The sequence below is a fragment of the Gopherus flavomarginatus genome, chromosome 15, assembly GCF_025201925.1.
Source record: "Gopherus flavomarginatus isolate rGopFla2 chromosome 15, rGopFla2.mat.asm, whole genome shotgun sequence".
In the NCBI taxonomy this organism is placed as follows: Eukaryota; Metazoa; Chordata; order Testudines; family Testudinidae; genus Gopherus; species Gopherus flavomarginatus.
The window spans coordinates 28,347,182-28,367,418 of record NC_066631.1 but is presented as its reverse complement, the minus strand read 5'-3'; the positions used below and the strand labels follow the sequence as shown (position 1 = coordinate 28,367,418).

The 20,237-nt window shown below is 43.8% G+C and overlaps 1 protein-coding gene across 3 annotated transcripts in view; it reads left to right on the top strand.

The window, feature by feature from the left end:
- Window positions 1-14,641, top strand: part of TMEM116 (transmembrane protein 116) — a 31,932-nt gene extending 17,291 nt beyond the window's left edge. For all 3 annotated transcript variants that reach the window (XM_050924267.1, XM_050924266.1, XM_050924268.1), the window contains 6 exons: window positions 9,279-9,328; window positions 10,139-10,222; window positions 10,322-10,460; window positions 11,720-11,864; window positions 11,994-12,067; window positions 13,810-14,641. In XM_050924267.1, coding sequence (XP_050780224.1) covers window positions 9,279-9,328; window positions 10,139-10,222; window positions 10,322-10,460; window positions 11,720-11,864; window positions 11,994-12,067; window positions 13,810-14,010 — 693 coding nt within the window. In that variant the 3' untranslated portion in view covers window positions 14,011-14,641. The remainder of the gene's footprint in view (window positions 1-9,278; window positions 9,329-10,138; window positions 10,223-10,321; window positions 10,461-11,719; window positions 11,865-11,993; window positions 12,068-13,809) is intronic.
- Window positions 14,642-20,237: the final 5,596 nt, after the last annotated feature.

The following is a 20,237-nucleotide window of genomic DNA, read 5'->3' as shown; positions in this document are numbered from 1 at the left end:
TATTATATGTTAAGAACTAACACTGTGCTCGGTGCTGTACAAGCATAAACATAACGGCAATTCTCGCCATACGGAGCTTACAGTCTAAGGCCCTGATCCTGCAGCTGATTCTGTGTGGGTTGGTGCCTGTGCCCATGCAGAGCCATTGAAGTCAACAGGGGCTACTCGTGGATCTGCTTTTGTGTTCTGATTGCAAGACTAGGCCTGAAAGTCAAAAACAGAGAAGACAAGTTGCACAGTAGGTCTCAGGAGGAAATAATAACTGGGAGGGCCAGATCTCTTAAAGTCAGTGGAACTACACTCTTGACATCAGCTGAGCATCTGGCCCCAAGTGGTTTATTATTGTCACTAACCCACTTCTGATGGGCATTGCAGAAGAAACAAATCTCAAGGAGGTATTTGCAGGAAAGGGATGTGGCTTGACAAGTCAGAATTGTGGAGAGGCTGTCCAGGCATGAGCAGCATGGCAAAAGGCTTAACGACGGACCTTAATGTCCTTGTGTTTCAGTTTCCACAGCTGTAAAATGGGGATAATACTACTGAGTATCTCATAGGAGTGTGGTAAAGCTCCATTCATGAATGTCTGTGAAGTGCTTTAAGAGCATGAGGTGAGCGGTGCGATGGAAGTGAGCTGGCATTTAAAGTACTATTCATACTTGGAGCAGGACAGATTAGCTCTGCAGAGAAGGGGTCCCTACTATCGTCATTAGCCTTTAAAAATGGCTCTTCAAGATCAAGTGTAATCTTTGGGAGCAAAGGAACAAGGACACAGTCCTCAGAAAAACACACTTTGAGTACAGGCTAAACAAACACTTCACACACCCTGTGACCAAACTCAATCTTTTCAGAGCAGTTTCCTTGTTGTTCGTACCTGACTAAACTCTGAGCAGCTTCTGTCTCTCTGAGAATTCCTCTTGATGTATTGCTGCAGAACAACTGGCTTTTTATACTTATACGACTCCTCCCAATGAACACACTGGCTACGTTTCTGCATATCATTCCTCTTCCCAATCGAGAAGTCGCATAGACGTCACCCTGCACATCATAGAGATAAATTCCTCAGATGGCTCCCGTTCTGCATGGCTGTTGGGGAGCAGGAGACTTGGCAGATGAAAATGCACTTTTGAGAGTTTCCATTCTTAGATTTTGGATCAACTCACGAGGGAGACATTTTCCTTTCTTCACTAGTCCCTACATTCAGATCCAAATTTCTTTTCAGACTTTTTATTTCTCATAATGAGCCACCCAAACTCTGGGATGTGTGAAACTTAGTTCTGAGTGTTGTGACTTGAGACCATCTCTAGTCCTTCTGTGCTTAGCTGGCACTTCTCTCTTTATTTCAGATTTAGGGCTTAATCCACCTGGACAACTCTGGTCTCACTAATACTAATAAATCATCTTAACCTAAGGGCCTCTTTTGCCTAGAAACCCCAAGAGCTCCATCTTGTCCCTTCTTCCCTCTCTACATGCGTCTGGAAAAGACAGACTCAGAGGATGTGACATATCCAAGGCACAATCTGGACTGATGAACCTGGGGTGCCTTTTACACGACTTTGCTGTGATAGCTACCACTCCTGGTCTGCTCACACAGCCTCCATCATGTAAATTATTCCCAGTTATATTGTGAGTGCTGCAGCCAACCACTCTTGATTTACAGTGCAGAGTGATGCAAGTGAACTCCCAGTCCCAGGCTTTTCCCAGAAATGAACGTCTTCTAGTGCCCACCTCGCTCCTGGACATTATTAATAGAAAATGATATGCACAAACCCTATGATCTCAAATGGAGTTTCCCAAACACTTCAGTTCAAACACACTTGTTTAAATAAAACAATGAAACAAGTTTATTAACTGCAAAAAGAGAGATTTTAAGTGAATACAAGTAATGAGGCATAAAAGTCAGAACTGGTTACAGGAAAAATAAAAGTGAAATGCAGCTAATGCTTAACTTAACAAATAATGAATTCAAAGCAAAGTCTCCCTCAGCACATGTTTCAGCAGTCCTACTGACTGAAGTTCTTTCAGTCAGGATCCCTCCCCTAGTCCAACGCTGCTTCCTTTGTTCTTCGGCTGTTGTGGATGCCATGGGCAGAGATAAAGGGAGACACCATTTGACCTTTTCACACCTGGCTGAGGCGTCATCTTGTCCTTTGTCTCTGGGGAACTGGTTTGGCCGCTCCACAGGCTTGGTACCTGTCTTAGTAACACCATACAGTGAAATCTTATAACTTTACATACAATGTGCCACACATACTTTATCAGGACAATATTGGCCAGCAAGTTACTAGTTTACCAGTGATACCTCACAAGGCATACTTGCACAAAGATAATTATAATAGTGTGCAAGGGGTGAATACAGGGGTACAGACAGTCACAGCTCCCCCCTAACAAAGCTGCAAGAGGGTTAGACCCTGGTGACCTGCAGGCAGCAGGTCAGGGGCCTCTTTCCTGGACAGGGCATCTGCCACCATGTTTTCCTTAACCTTTATATGCACAATTTCCATATCAAATTCTTGGTGTATAAGGCTCCAGCGTAGATTCTTGGAATTTGAGCCTTTAGTTTTGTTTAACCAGATTAATAGTGAATGATCTGTTAGGACCCTGAACTTTCTATTAAAAAAGATAGGGCCTTAATTGCTTGACTGCCCACACTGTGGCACAGCATTCCTTTTCTAAGACAGAATAATTCTTTTCAGTGGATGTCAATTTTTTGCTTAAGAAAGCAACTGGGTGCTGCTTCTTATTCTCTCGTTTGCATCAGCACAGCACCTAGACCAGTGGTCACCAACCGGTCGATCGCTATCTCCAGTGGCAGTGCAGTGTGGCTGCCTAATGTTACCCCGCATCCACACCGCTCCCAGAAGCGGCCACTGCAGCCCCGTGGTCCTGGGGGTGCAGGGGGAAAGGGGTCTCCCTCCGCATGTGCTGCTCCTGCCTACAAGCACTGCCCCCGCAGCTCCCATTGGCCAGGAGAGCCACATGCCCCTCACTATCCCCACCCCAGAGGCCTCAAGGGCATCTTGGCCCATTCCAAGAGCAGAGTGGGAGCCGGGTAGGCAGGGAGCCTGCCTTAGCCTCGCTGTACCCGCTGCCAACTGGGAACCACCGGAGGTAAGTGCTGCCCGGCAGGAGGCCACACCCCAACCCCCATCCTTGAGCCCCCTCCCAGAGCCAGTACCCATGCCCCCTCCTGCACTTCAAGCCCCACCCTGAGCCCCCTTACGGAGCCAGCACCCCATACCCCCTTCTGCACCCCAAAACCTCCTCGTGGACCCCAAGCCCCCAGTCCTGACTCCCCTCTCAGAGTCAGCACCCCATGCCCCCTCCTACACCCCAACACTCTGCCCCAGCCCAGAGCCCCCTCCTGCACCTAAATTCCCTTCTAGAGCTCGTACCCCTCACCCCCTTCTGTACCCCAACCCTCCGCCCCAGGCTCAGCCCAGAGCCCCCTCTCACACTGCGAACCCCTCAGCCCCAGCCCGGAGCCTGTACCCCCTCCTGAACCCCAACCCCTTGCCCCAGCCCAGTGAAAGTGAATAAGGGTAGGGGAGAGCGAGCGGGGCATGGCTTTGGGGAAAGGGCGGGGCCTCGGGGACACGGTAGGGAAGATCTTGAGTTGTCCTTAGATTCAAAAAGTGATCTTGGGCGTAAAAAAGTTGGAGACCACGGAGCTAGACCAACGCCTGATGCATCTGCACATGGTTCAAACATTTTGTCAAAACCTGGACTAGCTAGAACAGACTTTTCAGACAAGCTTTTCTTTACCTTATCAAATCCTTCCTGGCATGCCTTCATCCAAATGACCTTGTTGGGTTTAGTCTTTTTACATAGATCAGTGATTGCAGATACAAAGTCACTGAGCCCACACACAAACCTTCTGTAATAGTTTACTAGGCCTATGAAAGATTGGCCATGTTTCTTGGTAGAGGCATAGGTCTATTTACAATGGCTTCAGCTTTTAAGGGATCGGGATATTTGACCTCCCTCTTCCCAGTGTCCCAAAAAAGGGACTTTGGCTGCTCCAGTTTTACATGTGAAGGCTTTTATGGGTAGGTCTGCCTCTTTGAGTTTTGACAGCACAATTTCCAAATGTTTTTTGTGATCAGCGCAAGGGTTGCTAAACACTGCGGTGTCATCCACCTATGCCCTTACAAAGTTCTGTAAACCGTTTAACACGTGGTTGATCAGCCTCAGAAAGGTGGTTCCAGCATTAATTGAACCAAATGGTAATATTGTGAACTCATAGACTCCTGTATCAGCGATGAAAGCAGATTTTTTTTTCTGTGCATCCGTATCTAAAGGAATCTGCCAATAATCATGAATGAGCTATTTAGCTTTGTTTAAAATGTCCAGCATATCATCAGTTCTAGGCATGGGATATACATCTAGTACTATGACCACATTGTTACAGTGCTGTCTTTCTTAGGGAGCAAGATCACAGGTGATGCTCAAGAGCTGTCAGACTCTTTAATTACTCTTAGGTCTAACATGCTTTGTATTTCTGCACAGCTTTGTTCTTGCACCTTGCCAGTGGCCCTGTAGGGTCTGCTGTGAGGTGGCTGTGGTCCTTCTGTGATGATCTTGTGAGTTAGTAAGTGTGTCTTCCCAGGCTTGTTAGAAAACACTCCTTTTTGTTTTTGCAGCACTGCCAACACCTCTGCCCTTTCAACTGATGTTAATGGACTGCAGATATCAATGCTTTCCAGAGCTGAGTCAGTTTGGCATTCAGCCATCAGATTAATGAGGTTGTGTGCCTCAGTTTTCCCTACCATGCAGCAGATCATGTTTACTATGACTTCCATATTGTGATAGGCTTTAGGTCTGTTTACATGTACTAGTTGTAGGACAGCATCACCATGAGGCTTTTTAACATATGAATCTTCATTTACCACTTCTGTCACCTCAAAAGGTCCTTCTCAAGAATTTTGCATTTTGTACTTTTTCATGAGACTTAATACCAACACCAAGTCTCCTATATCAAAGAAGTGTTTACAAGTATTTTTATCATAACACACTTTTTGTTTGGATTTCCTGTCCTTAAGGTTAGTTTGAACAATATCCATCATGTCTTTTAACTCCTTTCTGAGCTTTTGTACATATTCAGTTACTGTCTCTTCCTTTACCTCACTGTCCCCTTCCCAGGAGTCTCTAATGAGATCTAGGGGTCCCCTCACCTTCCTTCCATATCGGAGATCAAATAGGGAGAACCCCTTTGATTCTTGAGGTACCTCCCTATAAGCAAACAGGAAAAATGGTAATAATTCATCCTAATTTTGAATCCTTTTATTTGCATACATTCCCAGCATGGATTTTAGGGTCCCACTGGTTTCTGGGTAATATGAGGCAGCTTTTTGTTGTTTCACCCCACATAATTTCCATAGTTCACTGAATAGCTGAGACATGAAATATGTCCCATGGTCAGATAAAATCTCTTTAGGGAAACCCACTCTGCTAAGGATAGTGAAAAGGACAGTTGCCACAGATTCTGCCTCAATGTTAGACAGAGCTACTGCTCCAGGATAACTAGTGGAAAAATCCACCATCACCAAGATATATGTGTTCCCTCTGCATAGGGCTAGGGTAGCTATCCCACCAGGATTGTCCTGGAGTCTCCCGGATTTAAAGATTATTTTTAAATTAAAGATTATAATCTCCAGGAATTCATCCAACCAAAGTTGGCAACCCTACATAGGGCCCACAGCATCCATTGCTACCCTCATAAATGCCTCTTGTATTACAGGCAAGGTGTATAAAGGAAATTTCTGGGGTCCTGCAGGTCTTTACCTTTTCTCACATAATCCACAAGACCTTTAATAATTCCTCACATCATTCTGTATTCCTGGCCAGAACAATTTTTTCTTTAACCTGTCATAGGTTCTCTGTGCCCCAAAGTGACCAGAAAAAGGATAGTAATGTGCTAACAACATTAATTCCCCATGGTACTAGGTGGGCACAGTCAACAGGGATACTACCCAGCACTCCTACAGTCAGATCACCCTCTATAAACCTTCCCATTCCACATGCACGTTAGCTAACGGTACAGGAATCTTATGTCCACCCACTGCCAGAAGCTCCACCTTTTGGTTATGTAACATGTCCATCTTCTGGAGCATGCTTTCCTTGGCCAGAGCAATCTGTGCACCAGTGTCTCTCCACCCTATGCACTCTATGTTATTCACCCTGTCAACCTTGATAAATTCCATATCTACCCCTCTGAGTCAGCCCTCACAAAATTCATTGTATGACCTGGGAGTGCCTCTGGCGCTCCTGTGTTAAGAACAGCTGCATTAACATGGGTTGGATGGGGCTTAGTGTCAGGGCACCGATTTCTCAGGTGCTCAGTGGAGTTACACTGGAAACACCTTTTTGGACCCTCCCACTTCACAGGAGTTTTGTGATGGGGATTTTCAGGAGGGGAACAATTCTAGGGAGAGTGGGAGGGAGGGAGGCTGAGGGCGTAGGCTTCCAACCACCCTCCTCCTTCGCAGGGATAAAACAGGATCCCCCTTTACACTGGATTTGGGCCATTCCTTCTGTGGCTTGTGCTCATTGGAAATCTGGGTTTGTACAAATGCATCAGCCACATTAGCCATTTCTAAAAAGATTTTAAAGGTTTGTCCTACTGGCAATTCCTTAAATCTTCATTGCATATACTTAAGAAATGTTCTTGAGCAAAGAAATCAACTAATTGGCCATAATCCTCAGCCCCTTTTCCCTTTTCTCATTTTCTCAGTAGGCCACACATCTTATAAGCATATTCACTATGACTTGTGTCAGTACCCTTTTTCAGATTTCTAAAATTCAACCTATCCACTTCAGGAGTAATTTGAAATCTATGTAAAACAGCTTTCCTAAATTCAGAATATTTCAAAGCTTGCTGACTTGGCATTTCATTAAATACATTTAAAGCTTTACCAGACAGTTTTGCAATCAGTGTGGGGACTTTCTTGTCCTCAGGAATATTATGAACCTCGCATAGCATCTCAAAAGTGGTGAGATAACCTGAGGGCCTCTTTTGCCCACTGACCCCAACAGCTCCATCTTGTCCCTTTTTCCCTGCCTACATGCTTCTGGAAAAGACAGACTCAGGGGATGTGACATTCCCAAGGCACATTCTGGACTGATGAACAGCTGAGTCACCTCAGCAATCTGACCTGGGGTGCCTTGTACACTGCTAGTGTAGACAAAGCCTTAGTAACACCATACCGTGAAAACTTATAACTTTACATACAGTGTTGCCACACATATTTTATAAGGATGTTACAGACCAGTGAGTTATGAGTTTTCCAATGATAGCGCACAAGGCATACTTGCACAAAGATTATTATAATAGTGTGCAAGGAGTGAATACAGAGACACAGACTGTCATGGGGGAAGAGGAAGTAGTGATACCAGTTAAATTCCTGATCTTAAAGGGGAAAGCACACTCTGTGCTAATGTATTCATGGCTATGTGCCTCAGTTTTCTCAACTATAAAATGGGAATGATGATCCATGACTGCAGCACAGGATTGTGTTATATTTTTGCAGAGTGGGATAATTCTACCCTTTCCTAAAGGCAAATTGGTGCCAGCGCCCACAATACATCTCTCAGTGCACAGAGTCTCCAACAGTCACAATTGTTCGTGCTTCTCTTCAGAGCTTCATTACACTTCTGCAGGACTGTGACAGGTTATGCTGGACAAAGTAAATAAGCTACATGCAAAGATCTCATCAGAAGTCTGTTACTTTTCCAGCTTCTGAAAACTGGAATCCTCTAGCTTTGGAGGAGAAGCCATTCAATACATTGGTGGAAGAAGCAGCTGCACAAGGTTAATTTCCATTGCATCATGCACTCCCAGTGCATTGTGCACCCTTCAGTTTGACTCAATAAAATGTTCTTTGCCAGGAGCCCACATTGGGAAAATCCCTCCACATCTTGTAAGCGTGGCCAAAGAAAGGTGTGACCTAGTGATCTGAACACAGTTCTGAGAGCCAGGAGTGTCTAATTTCAAATATTTACCTGCATCTGGTATGGTCTGATATGGAGATTAATGAATGTTTAAAGTATTTTGATCTTATAAAGTTCTCTGAGTCTTAGTATTTATAACTCCCTTCTGTTTTGTGCAAGTATCCAGTCATGGGAATAAAGGGGAATTTGGTTCAGAGTATGTTGAGTATTAAAAACTGACTCATTCCCCAAAGGAGGAAAATGTTAGTCCACATACAATGAGCAGCTCTCATTTGTTTTCTGGCTCTTTTCATGGGTTCTCACACTAATATTTATTACAGCATCTGGTAAACATTTACCCATAGCTGTCTCTGGAACACCAGAGTCTCATATTCACATAGTCTTTCCAGGGAGGAGAGCATCAAGACTAAACATGCATCCATGTTTCTTGTCCTTTCCTTAATGTAACATGAGAAACTGACACATGAGGGACAAATCTTCAGGGGCCAGGAAAGTCATGTGTTGGTAAGTCAGTTGATCGAGCAAAATTCCCCTTGATTTCACTGGGGCCATGATGTAGTTCAGGGAATGAGTATTTGATGGTGTGGTTTACATGCCAGCAGGATGCAAGGCTGGGCCTGTAGCAGGAGAAAACAACTAAGGCAGGAGATGTAGGAAGCTTTAAAATAAAGCACCCTTCAGCTCTATCATACCTGCATCTGATTGTGGTTTTTCCTGGTGCACTCCTGCCTTCCATTTCTCCCCTTCAGTTTACACTCACTGGTACAATTGATGCCCATTTATGTGTAATTTAACCCATTATTTATGTCACTGACCTCTGAATTTGGCCCATTTTCTCTGTAACATTTTTCAGAGCAGTCAGATTTCTCTGACAGCCACACAGTCGTATCCCCCTCCTCGGGTGGCTTTCCTGGAGGAAAATGGCTATGTGGAACTCATTCCTGGAGAGGAGTGCAGGAGTTGCTGTGAGGGACTAGTGCTCTCAGCAAGCCAAAATGTTGACCTTTGCATTTACACTAGTAATCTGGGTACTTTCCCTCCAGTAATCCCTCAAGACTAGGGTTGCCAACCCTCCAGGATTGTCCTGGAGTCTCCAAGAATTATAGATTAATCTTTAATTAAAGATTATGTCATGTAATGAAACATCCAGGAATATGCCCGAACAAAAATTGGCAACCTTACTCAAGGCTGGCATTGTATCCCGACTGAGAATTTGTGCACTGAGCTATTCAGAGTTCCTGTTTTGATGAGCCTGGCTGAAATGTAACTGAATGATGGTTGCACTGAAATATAAGGAATGATAGTTTAACTAAGCTTTTTCATCTTTACAGGCTTTAGATCATGCAAATTGCATTGGCCGAATAGCAACAATTTTGTCCAGGTAGGCTTTAGTTCTCTCTGACAGTGTTAGATGTTTATAATAAACTCGAGTGTTTTAGACCCAAACCATTCTTTATTTAGAAACAAATCTTATTCAGACTTGGCTGTGTTTCCTGTAACTTGGTAATCATGGTATTCTGGGCTTACCAAACTCAAAGAGCCAGATCCTCAGCTGTAAATTGTTTGATCTCCATTCAAGTTAGCTATAATAACTCAGACTGCAATGAGCCAATTTTTACAAACACATGAGATTGTGTGCGCTTGTGTGTATATATATATATACACACATCTTTCCTCCAGTGCATGGAATCAGGACTTTGCTAACCTGTGTGTCATTGGCCTCATGCTACCAGCAGCTACTGGAGATTCTCCCTTCAGAGGATCAAAGTTGAATTTTCACTGTCACCGTGAAATTCAAGTGGCCATGATACGCAACATGGTGACAGCCACTAAACCTTGGGTTGCCACGAATTTGTTACTGTTGTCCCTTAGCTATCTGACAAGGATTAATTAGTGGTTCTAAAGTTCTTTGAGACCATAAAGCATTATTTATACTAACAGTAGTATGTTGAGATGATAATGTTCCTTTGAGATGATCAGTAATAGACTCTGAAAACAGCTAACCAGGTACAATTCCTTCCATTACCCTTGGCCTATTCTTTTTGCCACACAGAAGCTGTAGGCTATAACACTTGAGTGCTAGAAAAATACTGTTTCAGGCTGTTCTCCGTAAAAAGCAAAACGACCTCTCCATAGTGACAGAAGAGAGGGCAAGTATAGTAACTGAGCTATTGCCATTTTCTCCCCTCAGTGTCATCCCTTTCCTATTAATGGTTCCTGTGTTTTGTCTGGGCAACAGCAGTGATTGCTACCAGAACTTCAGCCAGAAAAACGGGTAAGCTGCAAGCCACCTCTGAGAGCACCCGGCTTCCTCTGGGACTAATGAAAGGAGTCACAAAAGTAAACACTCAGGCTGTCCCCTTTCTGACTGCAGGTGTCTCCTGATGCACATGGAAACAACCATGCTCACTGACCAACTGCAAACCCATGGTGGCTCTGTTTGTTCTGTGATATATTTCTATGGTGTTGGAGTCTTCCTGGTCTCCTTTCTGATCAGCTTCATAGCCATTATGGTAAGAAATATTGTCCTTGTCCATCAAACAGTGAGTTGCAAGGATGATAGTAATAGACATTTATACAGAGATGATCCCTAAGCCACTTCAAAATCACTGATGGATCATCTCAGCAGTCCCTAGATTCATCCCCTTGAATAGAGGAACCTGGGCACTGCCACTTTTCCTCTCCATGCCTCAGTTTCTCCATCTATAAAATGGGATAGTGATACTGATGTCCTTTGTAAAGCTCTTTGAGATCTACTGATGAAAGGCTCTATATAAGAACTAGGCATCATTGTTTTTATTATTTTGGGCCAGGCCTTTGCTTGACCAGGTCAGAATTATAAAGGCATTTTCCTTCCTTTCTCCTATTCTCCTCTAAGGCTGGGTGGTATTGCTTCCCTCTGTGGGTAGCTACAAATAGATGTTGGTTTTTGTGTGTGATGTACCTGGATGCCAGGGTGAGGGGAAGAATATAAATTATTAAAATAAATGCATATTTTATTTAGTTTGTGTATGACTGTCCCTTTCCCACTGAATATCTGTAGAAGTTCCATCCAAAAAACATAGCCCTTTGTGGGCACAGGAATTTTTCCACCCACCTCTGAAATGCCCCTTTCTCTGAGGTGGAAGGTAGCAACTCTTTAACAGCACACAACATTATACAACAGTATAAGGCAGGAAGTGAAGAAGAATATTGAATCCAACTGATAATACAGGCAGAATTTATGATTTAGAATTGGGTCAGGATGCCAGGGTTACCACTTGCCCCAGAGGATATTTAATGACTGCAAGTGGTTAGGACTTCAATCTTGAATCTCATACAAAAGAGTGGTAATTTGTTTTAAAACATGTTAAGGGTGATTGATTGTTTCCTGGAGTCCAGCTATATTATCTGCTGCCACACTAGCTAGAATAAAAATCATAACTGGAATCAGCTTTCATGCATTAAAACATAAATCAACCACAACTTCTCTCATAGATGAGTTATGACATTAATTGTCCATTATACTGTCTTCAGAAGTGTGTTACTGGCCACTACAGAAGGCAGGATACCAGACTAAATGGACCTTTGCTCTGATCTGGCTCTGATTCTATTTTCCAGATATTTCTTAGATTAAATAAGTACCACATGAAGAACAACCAATTAACAGTACACTAGTGCTTTGAAGCTCTAGATTAATACTTCTTAAATCAGCCAGTACGTGAGACACACTGAATCATAACAGTTGCATTTAAGTAGTCATGTATATTAAGAAATGCATTTTCTTTTCTAGGTTCTTCTCATCCAAGCCCGAGCTTTATACAAAAGGTTCATAAACTCAACAGGATTCCTGGGTGATCAACAGTGGGCAATGATAAAGATAGTGGAACAACGAGTGGTTTTCTACCCTATCGCTTTCTTCTGTTGTTGGGGCCCAGGTTAGTAGAGAGCTAGGTTACTTCTGCCAGGTTCTAAACCTCATATTCTGGTATAGGGAAAGAGGTAGTAATAGTAACTGGAAAGAATGAAAGCTAAATCAATATCATTTTATCAATCCCTTTTCACAGCCGTCCTCCTCGGAACAGTGAAGTTGACTGTTTCAGTGAACAGCAGAATCTGCATGGCTCTTTATATTCTACAGGTAAAACCCTGCAGGCTGAAATTGCTTATTAGAACTTGTTTTCTCTCCTTTGTCAGTCATGTGAGCTTTGTTTTGGTTCTGTACTCCAACTGGAAACGTACAGCCTGCTTCCACCCACACAAACAGTGCCTAGATGAGCTTGCGTCTGATTTATGGATGGAATAGAGGAAGGCTCTTTGTAGTTGTCCTTATGTTTGTTTTTTACATGCTTTTTAAGGTCACAAGAATGAAAATAAGTAAGAGCTAGTCTCCTCACCCTATTAGGGCTTCTAGGTGCTGGAAACACTGTGAGAAGATCAGATCTTATGTTATTCTGGACCATAAATGGAATCCTAAGGCATTAAAAACCCTGGTGGAATAGGTCAAATGCAGACTCTGAGATAAAGAACTTTATTTGGGTCCCCTTGAATACTGCTGTTTGGGTTTCTACAGGACCTGAATGCATAACCTTGGTTTGTGACACTGTTAGCCAGGAGTTTTCTTGGAAGGCCATCTCTGGATGCCACTGAAGCTGCAGTTAGCACTGGGCACTAAAAAATTCCAAAATTCATCTGTCACACTGGGATGTAGACAGATCAAAAATTCAAAGAAAAATGGAGGCACAGTTTTATAAACAGACAAATGTGCAAACTGTTGAATCTCTTAGGGTCAGATATTAATTAGCTTACATTTCTGTAGTGCTTTTCTTCCCCTTAGGATTCCCCAAAGCATTTTGCAAACGTCACTCTGATATACAAACTATACCCAGGGATCATTTCCCCTCCCACTGAATGGCAGCTTCCCAGTAGCTGTTTCCTAGCTCAGAACATCACCACACTGCAGTTGAGGCCAGGAAGACATGAAGAATCCTGTCTCCAACTGAAAGAGCAGAGAAAATGAAAGGAGACAAAATGATTACCCTGACATTTGGCCAGGACATCAGGGTTAATAATCATCCTTTTGTGAAAAGAACCAGTGGGGGGGTTTATAACCATGAGTGGTCAGGGCCTTGGTTTGGCATCTCACTCAGAAGATAGCAACTCCAGCAGCACCACATTCCCCTTGCACCACACAGGGGACAATACTGCCTCAGAGGGAAGAGGGCCAGCTACTGAATCATAAATATCATTTCCTGCAGCAGCCTGTGGTTTCCTCATATAAGCACCGAACAAACTCGATTCCACTGAGTTTGGTGCGTGCTCAAAGTGGAACGGCTACAGGCAGATTTTGAAACTGGCCTCGACAGTGGCACATAAACTCCAGGGTGGTTGCCAATAAGCATGTGCTGTGGAATGGAGCTTCTACCTACCTGTTTGTGCCCACCCAGGTTGTGGTCACAGTCTTTGAGGGCACTTTGAAAACAGGACAGGTGGAAGGATCCTGCACAGATTCCAAAAGGTCTGTGTCCGTGTGCTGAAGCAATTTGAAGCATGATCCGAAGCCTGCTCAAGTCAGTGGGACTTCTCCCACTGACTTCAATGGGCTTTGGATCAGAATCTCTGTGATTAAGCCCTGATAGGGCTCTTGATTCATTCCAGTTTCAGGGAAATGCTGCTTTTCCTTGGAAATGTATCCTTCTATGGGTTAACTGAATCCAGTAACAGAACTGCAGCTCTGAGTCTAGTACAGACCCTGACCTAGTGGCCATGGTGAAACCTAGGGATTAGAAGTTAACAAAACCCAATGTGCAGGAAGCTATGTAGGGCAGGGTTATATCCTATGCTATGTGGAAAGAGACATTTATGCTCTGAGTTCTCTCCTAGGCTCTAACAGCAGCTTCCCAGGGGCTCCTAAACTGCCTCGTTTATGGGTGGACCCAGCACACGTTCCGCTGCATGAAACGCAATGCTTGCCGTGACATCGACACACAGACACCTCTCTTACGTTCCCAGAAGAAGTATTATGCCAGCACGTTCCCCACCAGCACCCAGGCAGCAGCTGTAGCTACATCCACGGCATTGTGACAATTCCCTGCCCAGAAGGAGTGGGCAGCATGTTGCCCTGCAGCCCTGGCTTGGTCATGTCTGTAAGACATCAGCCAGAGCTATTCTGCTGATTTTCTTGTTCTGAACTGTTTTGTCAGTAACACATGCAGAGTTAGGCTGGAAAAGCCTGAGCACATCTAGCTGGAGATCAGCTGTTTTCACTGAAGATCATTATTTATTTTATAGTTTTTTATGAATTTGTAATGGATTATTTTACCTTTGTAAGCCATTTAGTGCAGTCTTTTCCTTATGAAACATCTCCAGGATTTGATGGGAATTGTATATCGAAGATCCTTTACAGCTCCTTAAAGACAGTTCTCATAAGGGTAGATGACTAGAGGATGTTTTTCTTACCTCAGTGATTATCAGCTATTTGTAATTACAATTGAACAATAAAGCCAAGGTGACTATTTATAAATCATGCCCTTCTACCTCCATGCAATAATGCAAAGAAGTCCAACTCTGGCAGCTAAATGCCAATCACACTTTCAGGTTAAAAATCACTGTGCCCTGTAAACCCATTGAAGTTACATCATGTTTTTATAAACTATATTTCTTTGCTTTAAATTAACACCGAAATTACTCTGAAAACATAATTTAATTTTCATCATTGATGCTGTTTGTTTACTTTTTGTGTTTCACTCGGCTTTGAGAATGAACAGACTAAATTGTTTAATTTCTGCTCCAAAGACCAAATCATGTTCAGCTGACAGTACTTAAATGAGTAACCCCATTTAAGTCAAGAGGGCTCTTCGCATGAGGCAGGTGAACAGGCTTTGGCCTGTAATCCATTTGTAATAGTGACATGTAGCACTTCTACAGAGCATCATGTCTTCAAACAGCTTACAGACATTAGCTAATTATCCCCAAAACACCCCGTGAGCAGGGCTGCTGGAACAATTTGTATAGTGGGGGAGCTGGGAGCCATTGACCCAAACTGTAAACCCTGGATATGATGGACACCTCTTCAAGCCAGGGGATACTGCACTCCCAACACTCCTAGTTCCTGTACCTGTGACGTAAGTTCTGTTATCTCCATTTTACAGATGGTGACCTGAGGACAAGCATGTTTAGGGGATGGGAGTGTGGGACTGGGTAGAGACCCTCTCTTCCAGGGAAAACTGGCATGGACAATTGTGGGAGTGAGGTGGCTGTGAGTGATTGGCTATCAAATGCCCAACTCCTACTGCAGTAGGCAAACCCCACTCTGGAACAGGAACAGACTATTGGCCATAGAAGTCTCAAGCCTCATTGGCTGGGGGAAGCACCATCACTCCCAACCAAGGCCAAGGGCTTGGCTACAGACCACCTGGGAGACTCTGGACGAATGAGCAGACAGGGCAGGGCTGGAAAGCAGGACTGCATGCAGCTGGAGGGGATTTTGGTTTTGGAGAGAGAAATCAAGACCTGCCATGGCCACTGCAGAGAGGGAGCAATGTAGGCCGCACAGCCTGGAGCCAACAGGACAGCTGAGACCAGTTGTCAAGACCCCACCATCTGAGTGTACAGCGCACCGTGGCTCCAGAGTGCCAGGCAGGTAGGGGGCCATGGATCAGTTCAAAATAGAGAGCAAGTGCTTACCTAGGAGGGCATAGGGGGCTGTATGATATACGCTGTACCAAGGGGAAAAGGAGCTTGTGTAACCCCTGCTGGAGATCCTTCCCTGGGGTTACTCCTAGCACTATCTGAGCTAGATACAGGGATTGTTCTGTGGTTAAGTGGAGTACTTGGTCCAGAGGTCTAACAATCCTCTAGGGAAAAGGGTTGGTACTTGTGCAGAGGTATGTGGACGGGTACCCAGCACCGCCTTCCCCAACTGTGGGAACTTCTCTCCCGACAGTACTATTGTTCACATTTTATAGATGGTCACAGAGACATTTAAGGGACTTGCATTAACACAGAACTCCAGTGTTGAGGCTTAGAATGCTGCAGGGAAAATTAAAAAAAAAAAGTTCATGGATTAAAAAAAAAAATCCAAATCCTTTTTTTAGATTAGATATTTTAAATCCATGTATTCGCAGAGCTGTTATATTAGTTCTTACAGGGTGCATGTAGAGGTGGGAACAGGCTTCATTAGTTATGGATCAGTCCTGCAGGGAGACAGACTTTGAACCAAAGGGAGAGAGAAATTTAAGACTAAGTTACACAGGTAACAGTAGGAGTTTCACAGAAACCTTTCCACCAAAACACTGGTTGAGTTGAGGCTACCTTCTGCCAAGGTGCTCACAACTAAGAGGAATGGGAGCACGTTATGGCACAAACAGAACGTGTCCAGGGCTGCTACTGCTCTATAGTAGCTGCTCTGTCTTTCATAAACCAAGATCAAACCTGTACTTTCAATCCTGATGACTTTATTCAGGAACATGAGAGAGAAAGAACACATGTAAGCTCCACCACAAACTAAGTACTCTCAGCCTGGAGATGCAGGCTAGAGAGACTTAGCAAACAAAACTGCCACATCGCCTTACAGTGACCAAGCTGCAGATGCCCTGGGGATGAAAGCTGATTTCTCTGTTTTCATTAGCAGTGAGGTTAAACACATCTGGGCAGCTACAAAGGGCAAACCTCCAAAATCATGCATGCCCCTGGCCTGTGTTGTCTCTTGCTGTTGTATCCCATGTGTTGTCTCACTAAGTTCTATAACAAATACATTGATGTAGAGTCTGGTTCCTCTGATGACTGTAATGTGATCATTCATTATACAGCCCCAGGGCTGCACATGGTGCTTTACAGACGGATAAGTTAGCCCAGGGGTTCTCAACCTGGAGGTCGGGACCTCTCGGGGTTGTGAGGTTATTACTTGGGGTGGGGGGTCATGAGCTGTCAGCATCCACCCCAAACCTCGCTTTGCCTCCAGCATTTATAAAGGTGTTAAATATATAAAAAAGTGTTTTTAATGTATAAGGGGGGGGTCACACTCAGAGGCTTGCTATGAGAAACGGGTCACCAGTACAAAAGTCTGAGAATCCCTGAGTTAGCCCCTGCTTTCAGGAGCTCTTAGTCTAAAAGCTAAATTCTTGGGTTCCCACTGAGGTGGTGGGAATTCTATTCCATGGGAGTTTTTCCCAAGTAAGGACCTCAGGATTTGGCCCCAGGTTACCTAGGATGTAGATTCTCAGAAAAGTCTGAGCCAGGTTCAATTCTGTTTGCAGTATTCACCACTGGAGTAAGGCCGGTTGTCAGTGCCAGTGCTGACAGGTCTTCATGCTCCCCCAAAAGCCATCATTGGCACTCACTGTCTGTCCTTCTCAGCATCTGTGCTCGGGCCTGGAGCTGGGCGTCAGACTCTGACTCATTTTAACCACAGGAGAAAAGCCATCATTGAACTGGACCATTTCTAGACCAAGAAACTCCAAACCTTCCTGCATGTAGTAATGCTAACCACTAGATTGCTGGCATTTGCCACGTTACCATCCTAATAAATGTTTAGTGGGAAGTGCATTAAAAGAGTGGATACAAGCTAATAGGAATAAGTAAATACACATATAAGGATAACATTTCATCTCTAATTCGTACTATCCCTTAAGAGGGAGAAAAGACTTTCGAGAACTGTGAATTTCTTGTTTTTCCCCCCCAAAACCTGTAGTAAATCCAGAGTTAACTATAACTTCACTGTTATCCATATGCTGAACTTTACTGCAGCTGTGGGATACGTAGCTAGGTTCTTATGCTGTCCCATCATTGTTACCTTAGCACCTCTTTTTCCTACACATTTCACTTCCACAATCAAAGGCCCCTTCTGTTTGGGCTAAAGGAGACTCACCGTTCACTGGCAGCAATATAGCACCAGTGACACACAGGTGAGCAGTTCTGATTCTATCCAGCATGGGGCAGTGCAGCACAAACACACACACACAAGCTATGTCATTGCTATCTTATTTATATAGTATCAGGACTTTTTACATTCAAAACACTGTACAAACTAATGTATCCTCACAACATCCTGAAAGGTAGGGAAGTCTAGTCTCCACTTTATAGGTGTGGAAACCCAGGCACAGAGTAGCTAAGAGACATGTCCAAGGCAATGCCGCACGTCAATGTCAGGATTAGAGCACAGGCACTCTTGGCTCCAGGTCTGTGCTCTATGCACTAGACCATACCAGCTCCAAGGGTTAGTCTAGGGGTGGAAGGTTTCTGACTTTCTTTTAACTATGTGGTAGTTAACTGGCACTGGTAATTCATAAAGATGCAAATAGACAGACAATGCTTGGTTCCAAGCCAAATTTCCACAAATTATGGCAGAGAAAACATGTTTTTAGTTAAAGCAAATGCCTGACTTGTCAGATCCAAACAACCTTGAGTAAACTTTCTTGGCTTTTTCACTATACCCAGAATCCACTGTTCTTTGGCAGTCACTCCAGCTACTCTTCCTCCGCCAGAGGAAATTCCATTAGAATCTTTCAGCTGGTTTCTGCTGGTTACAGTCAAAGGGCAAGTAGCCCCAAAACCAAGACCCCTATCCAGCAACTGGGTGCAAAATGGCAGGCCGCTGCACATCCACAGGTTATTCAACTGCAGCACTGGAGCCTTAGTTGCCAGCTGGAGAAAGCGGAAAAAAATCCGACTGCTCGCCTAGTATATTTGGTGAGAGCAGAGGCTTTGGAGCAACCTCCAAAATCAAAGCATTGCATTGTGGGATAGAGTTAGGATCAGCTGAACACATGCAGCTGTAGCACTTGAATGACCATATTGCTGATTTACTATTTCAGCCTAGACTTCAGCTATAGGCCTTGTCTTTTTGCTAATGCTTGTAAAACACCTGGGATAGCTATTGGATGAGGTTTTGAAGGGTGCTATCACATAGCACAAAGCCAGGGGCCAGCTAAAGGCCCTGCTTTGCTCGATTCTGGAGCACTGAAATACTGACAGACTTCTGTAGTATGATAGGAAATTCAGGCTCCTAAACTGGGAAGAAGAAAAGTGTTTTGGCCATAGCCTCTGAAACACCTGCTGCAGTGGAATGTTTCAAACATCATTTTGTTGTCTTCTTCCATGTCTGGTTGAAGGTGAACAGCCTACAAGATGTGACTGAGGATAAAGAGGGCCTGAGAATATAGCTGCATGAGTCCCCTGTAGGGTTTGCAGACTCTTTCATGTATCTACAGAAGTTTTATCAGTTGCAGTGTATAAACAGAGACTGGTCTCCCTTAAAGAGATGGCAGCATCACCTTGAGTTGTTGAAACTGAAATAAACTAGGCAGTGGAGAAATATACTGTAGGATGCAATCATGTACTGATTGAGATTGGCCAAGATGGGATATCAGATGGATTTTATTGTTAGAAATTATTTTATGGCACCCACCAGTATAAAGGGTGCTTCCCAGAAAGTCAGACCCCTGCCCCAAGGAGTTTATAATCTAACTGATGGACAAAACAAATTCTAGTGACTGGCTTACATCTAACTGGAGAGATGAGTGATGGCTTTTCTGTCATTAACTTCTATGTTTCTCTGATAATCATTTTGGACCTCTTCTGATTTTGCTGGTTCATTCATTTCATGCTCTAGGCTTGTGGGCTGGATGGCTGTTTTGTATTAAAACGTGTTTTAATACCATCTTCACCACAGAGCTGTATGTTGTGAAGTGCACATTCTACAACACATCATTGTTAATTAATACTAAAAGAGTATTCTACAACACATTGATAATTAATAGTTAAAAAAAAAGTATTTTTGGCACCCCCACGTTCTGTGTTAGAAATGTATCACACCATCAGTCACAGGGTAGTCAAGAATCATTCTGAATATAATACCTTCCACACATCAAAAAGGTCTTAAATTTAATTGGGTAATTTATTGCTAACATATGATTACTCTTTATTCAGTGGAGTTACTTTGGGTTTGAGCACTACTGTAATATTTACACCATTGTTCCCTGCACGCTAGTTAAGTGACTCTCTTTGAATGGTTTCAAAGCTTCAGTCACTGAGGGCAAGATTTTCAAAGGTATTTAGGAGCCTAAAGCTGCATATAGATGCCTAATGAGATATGCTGAACAGGTTAGGTGTCTGGGGAGGAATGCTACAATTCTACTACGTTCAGCCACTAGGTGGCGCGGTATGTAACAATCGCAGCAATCTGCCCTGTACAAGGAGATGACAGTTCCCAACTCCTGTCAAATGCTACTGATGGCTCAGATTTCATTGCTAGCAAACATTTAGTATTCAGAGCTGATGCATCCTTTTGTGGGTGGGCTTGTGTGAGGGGT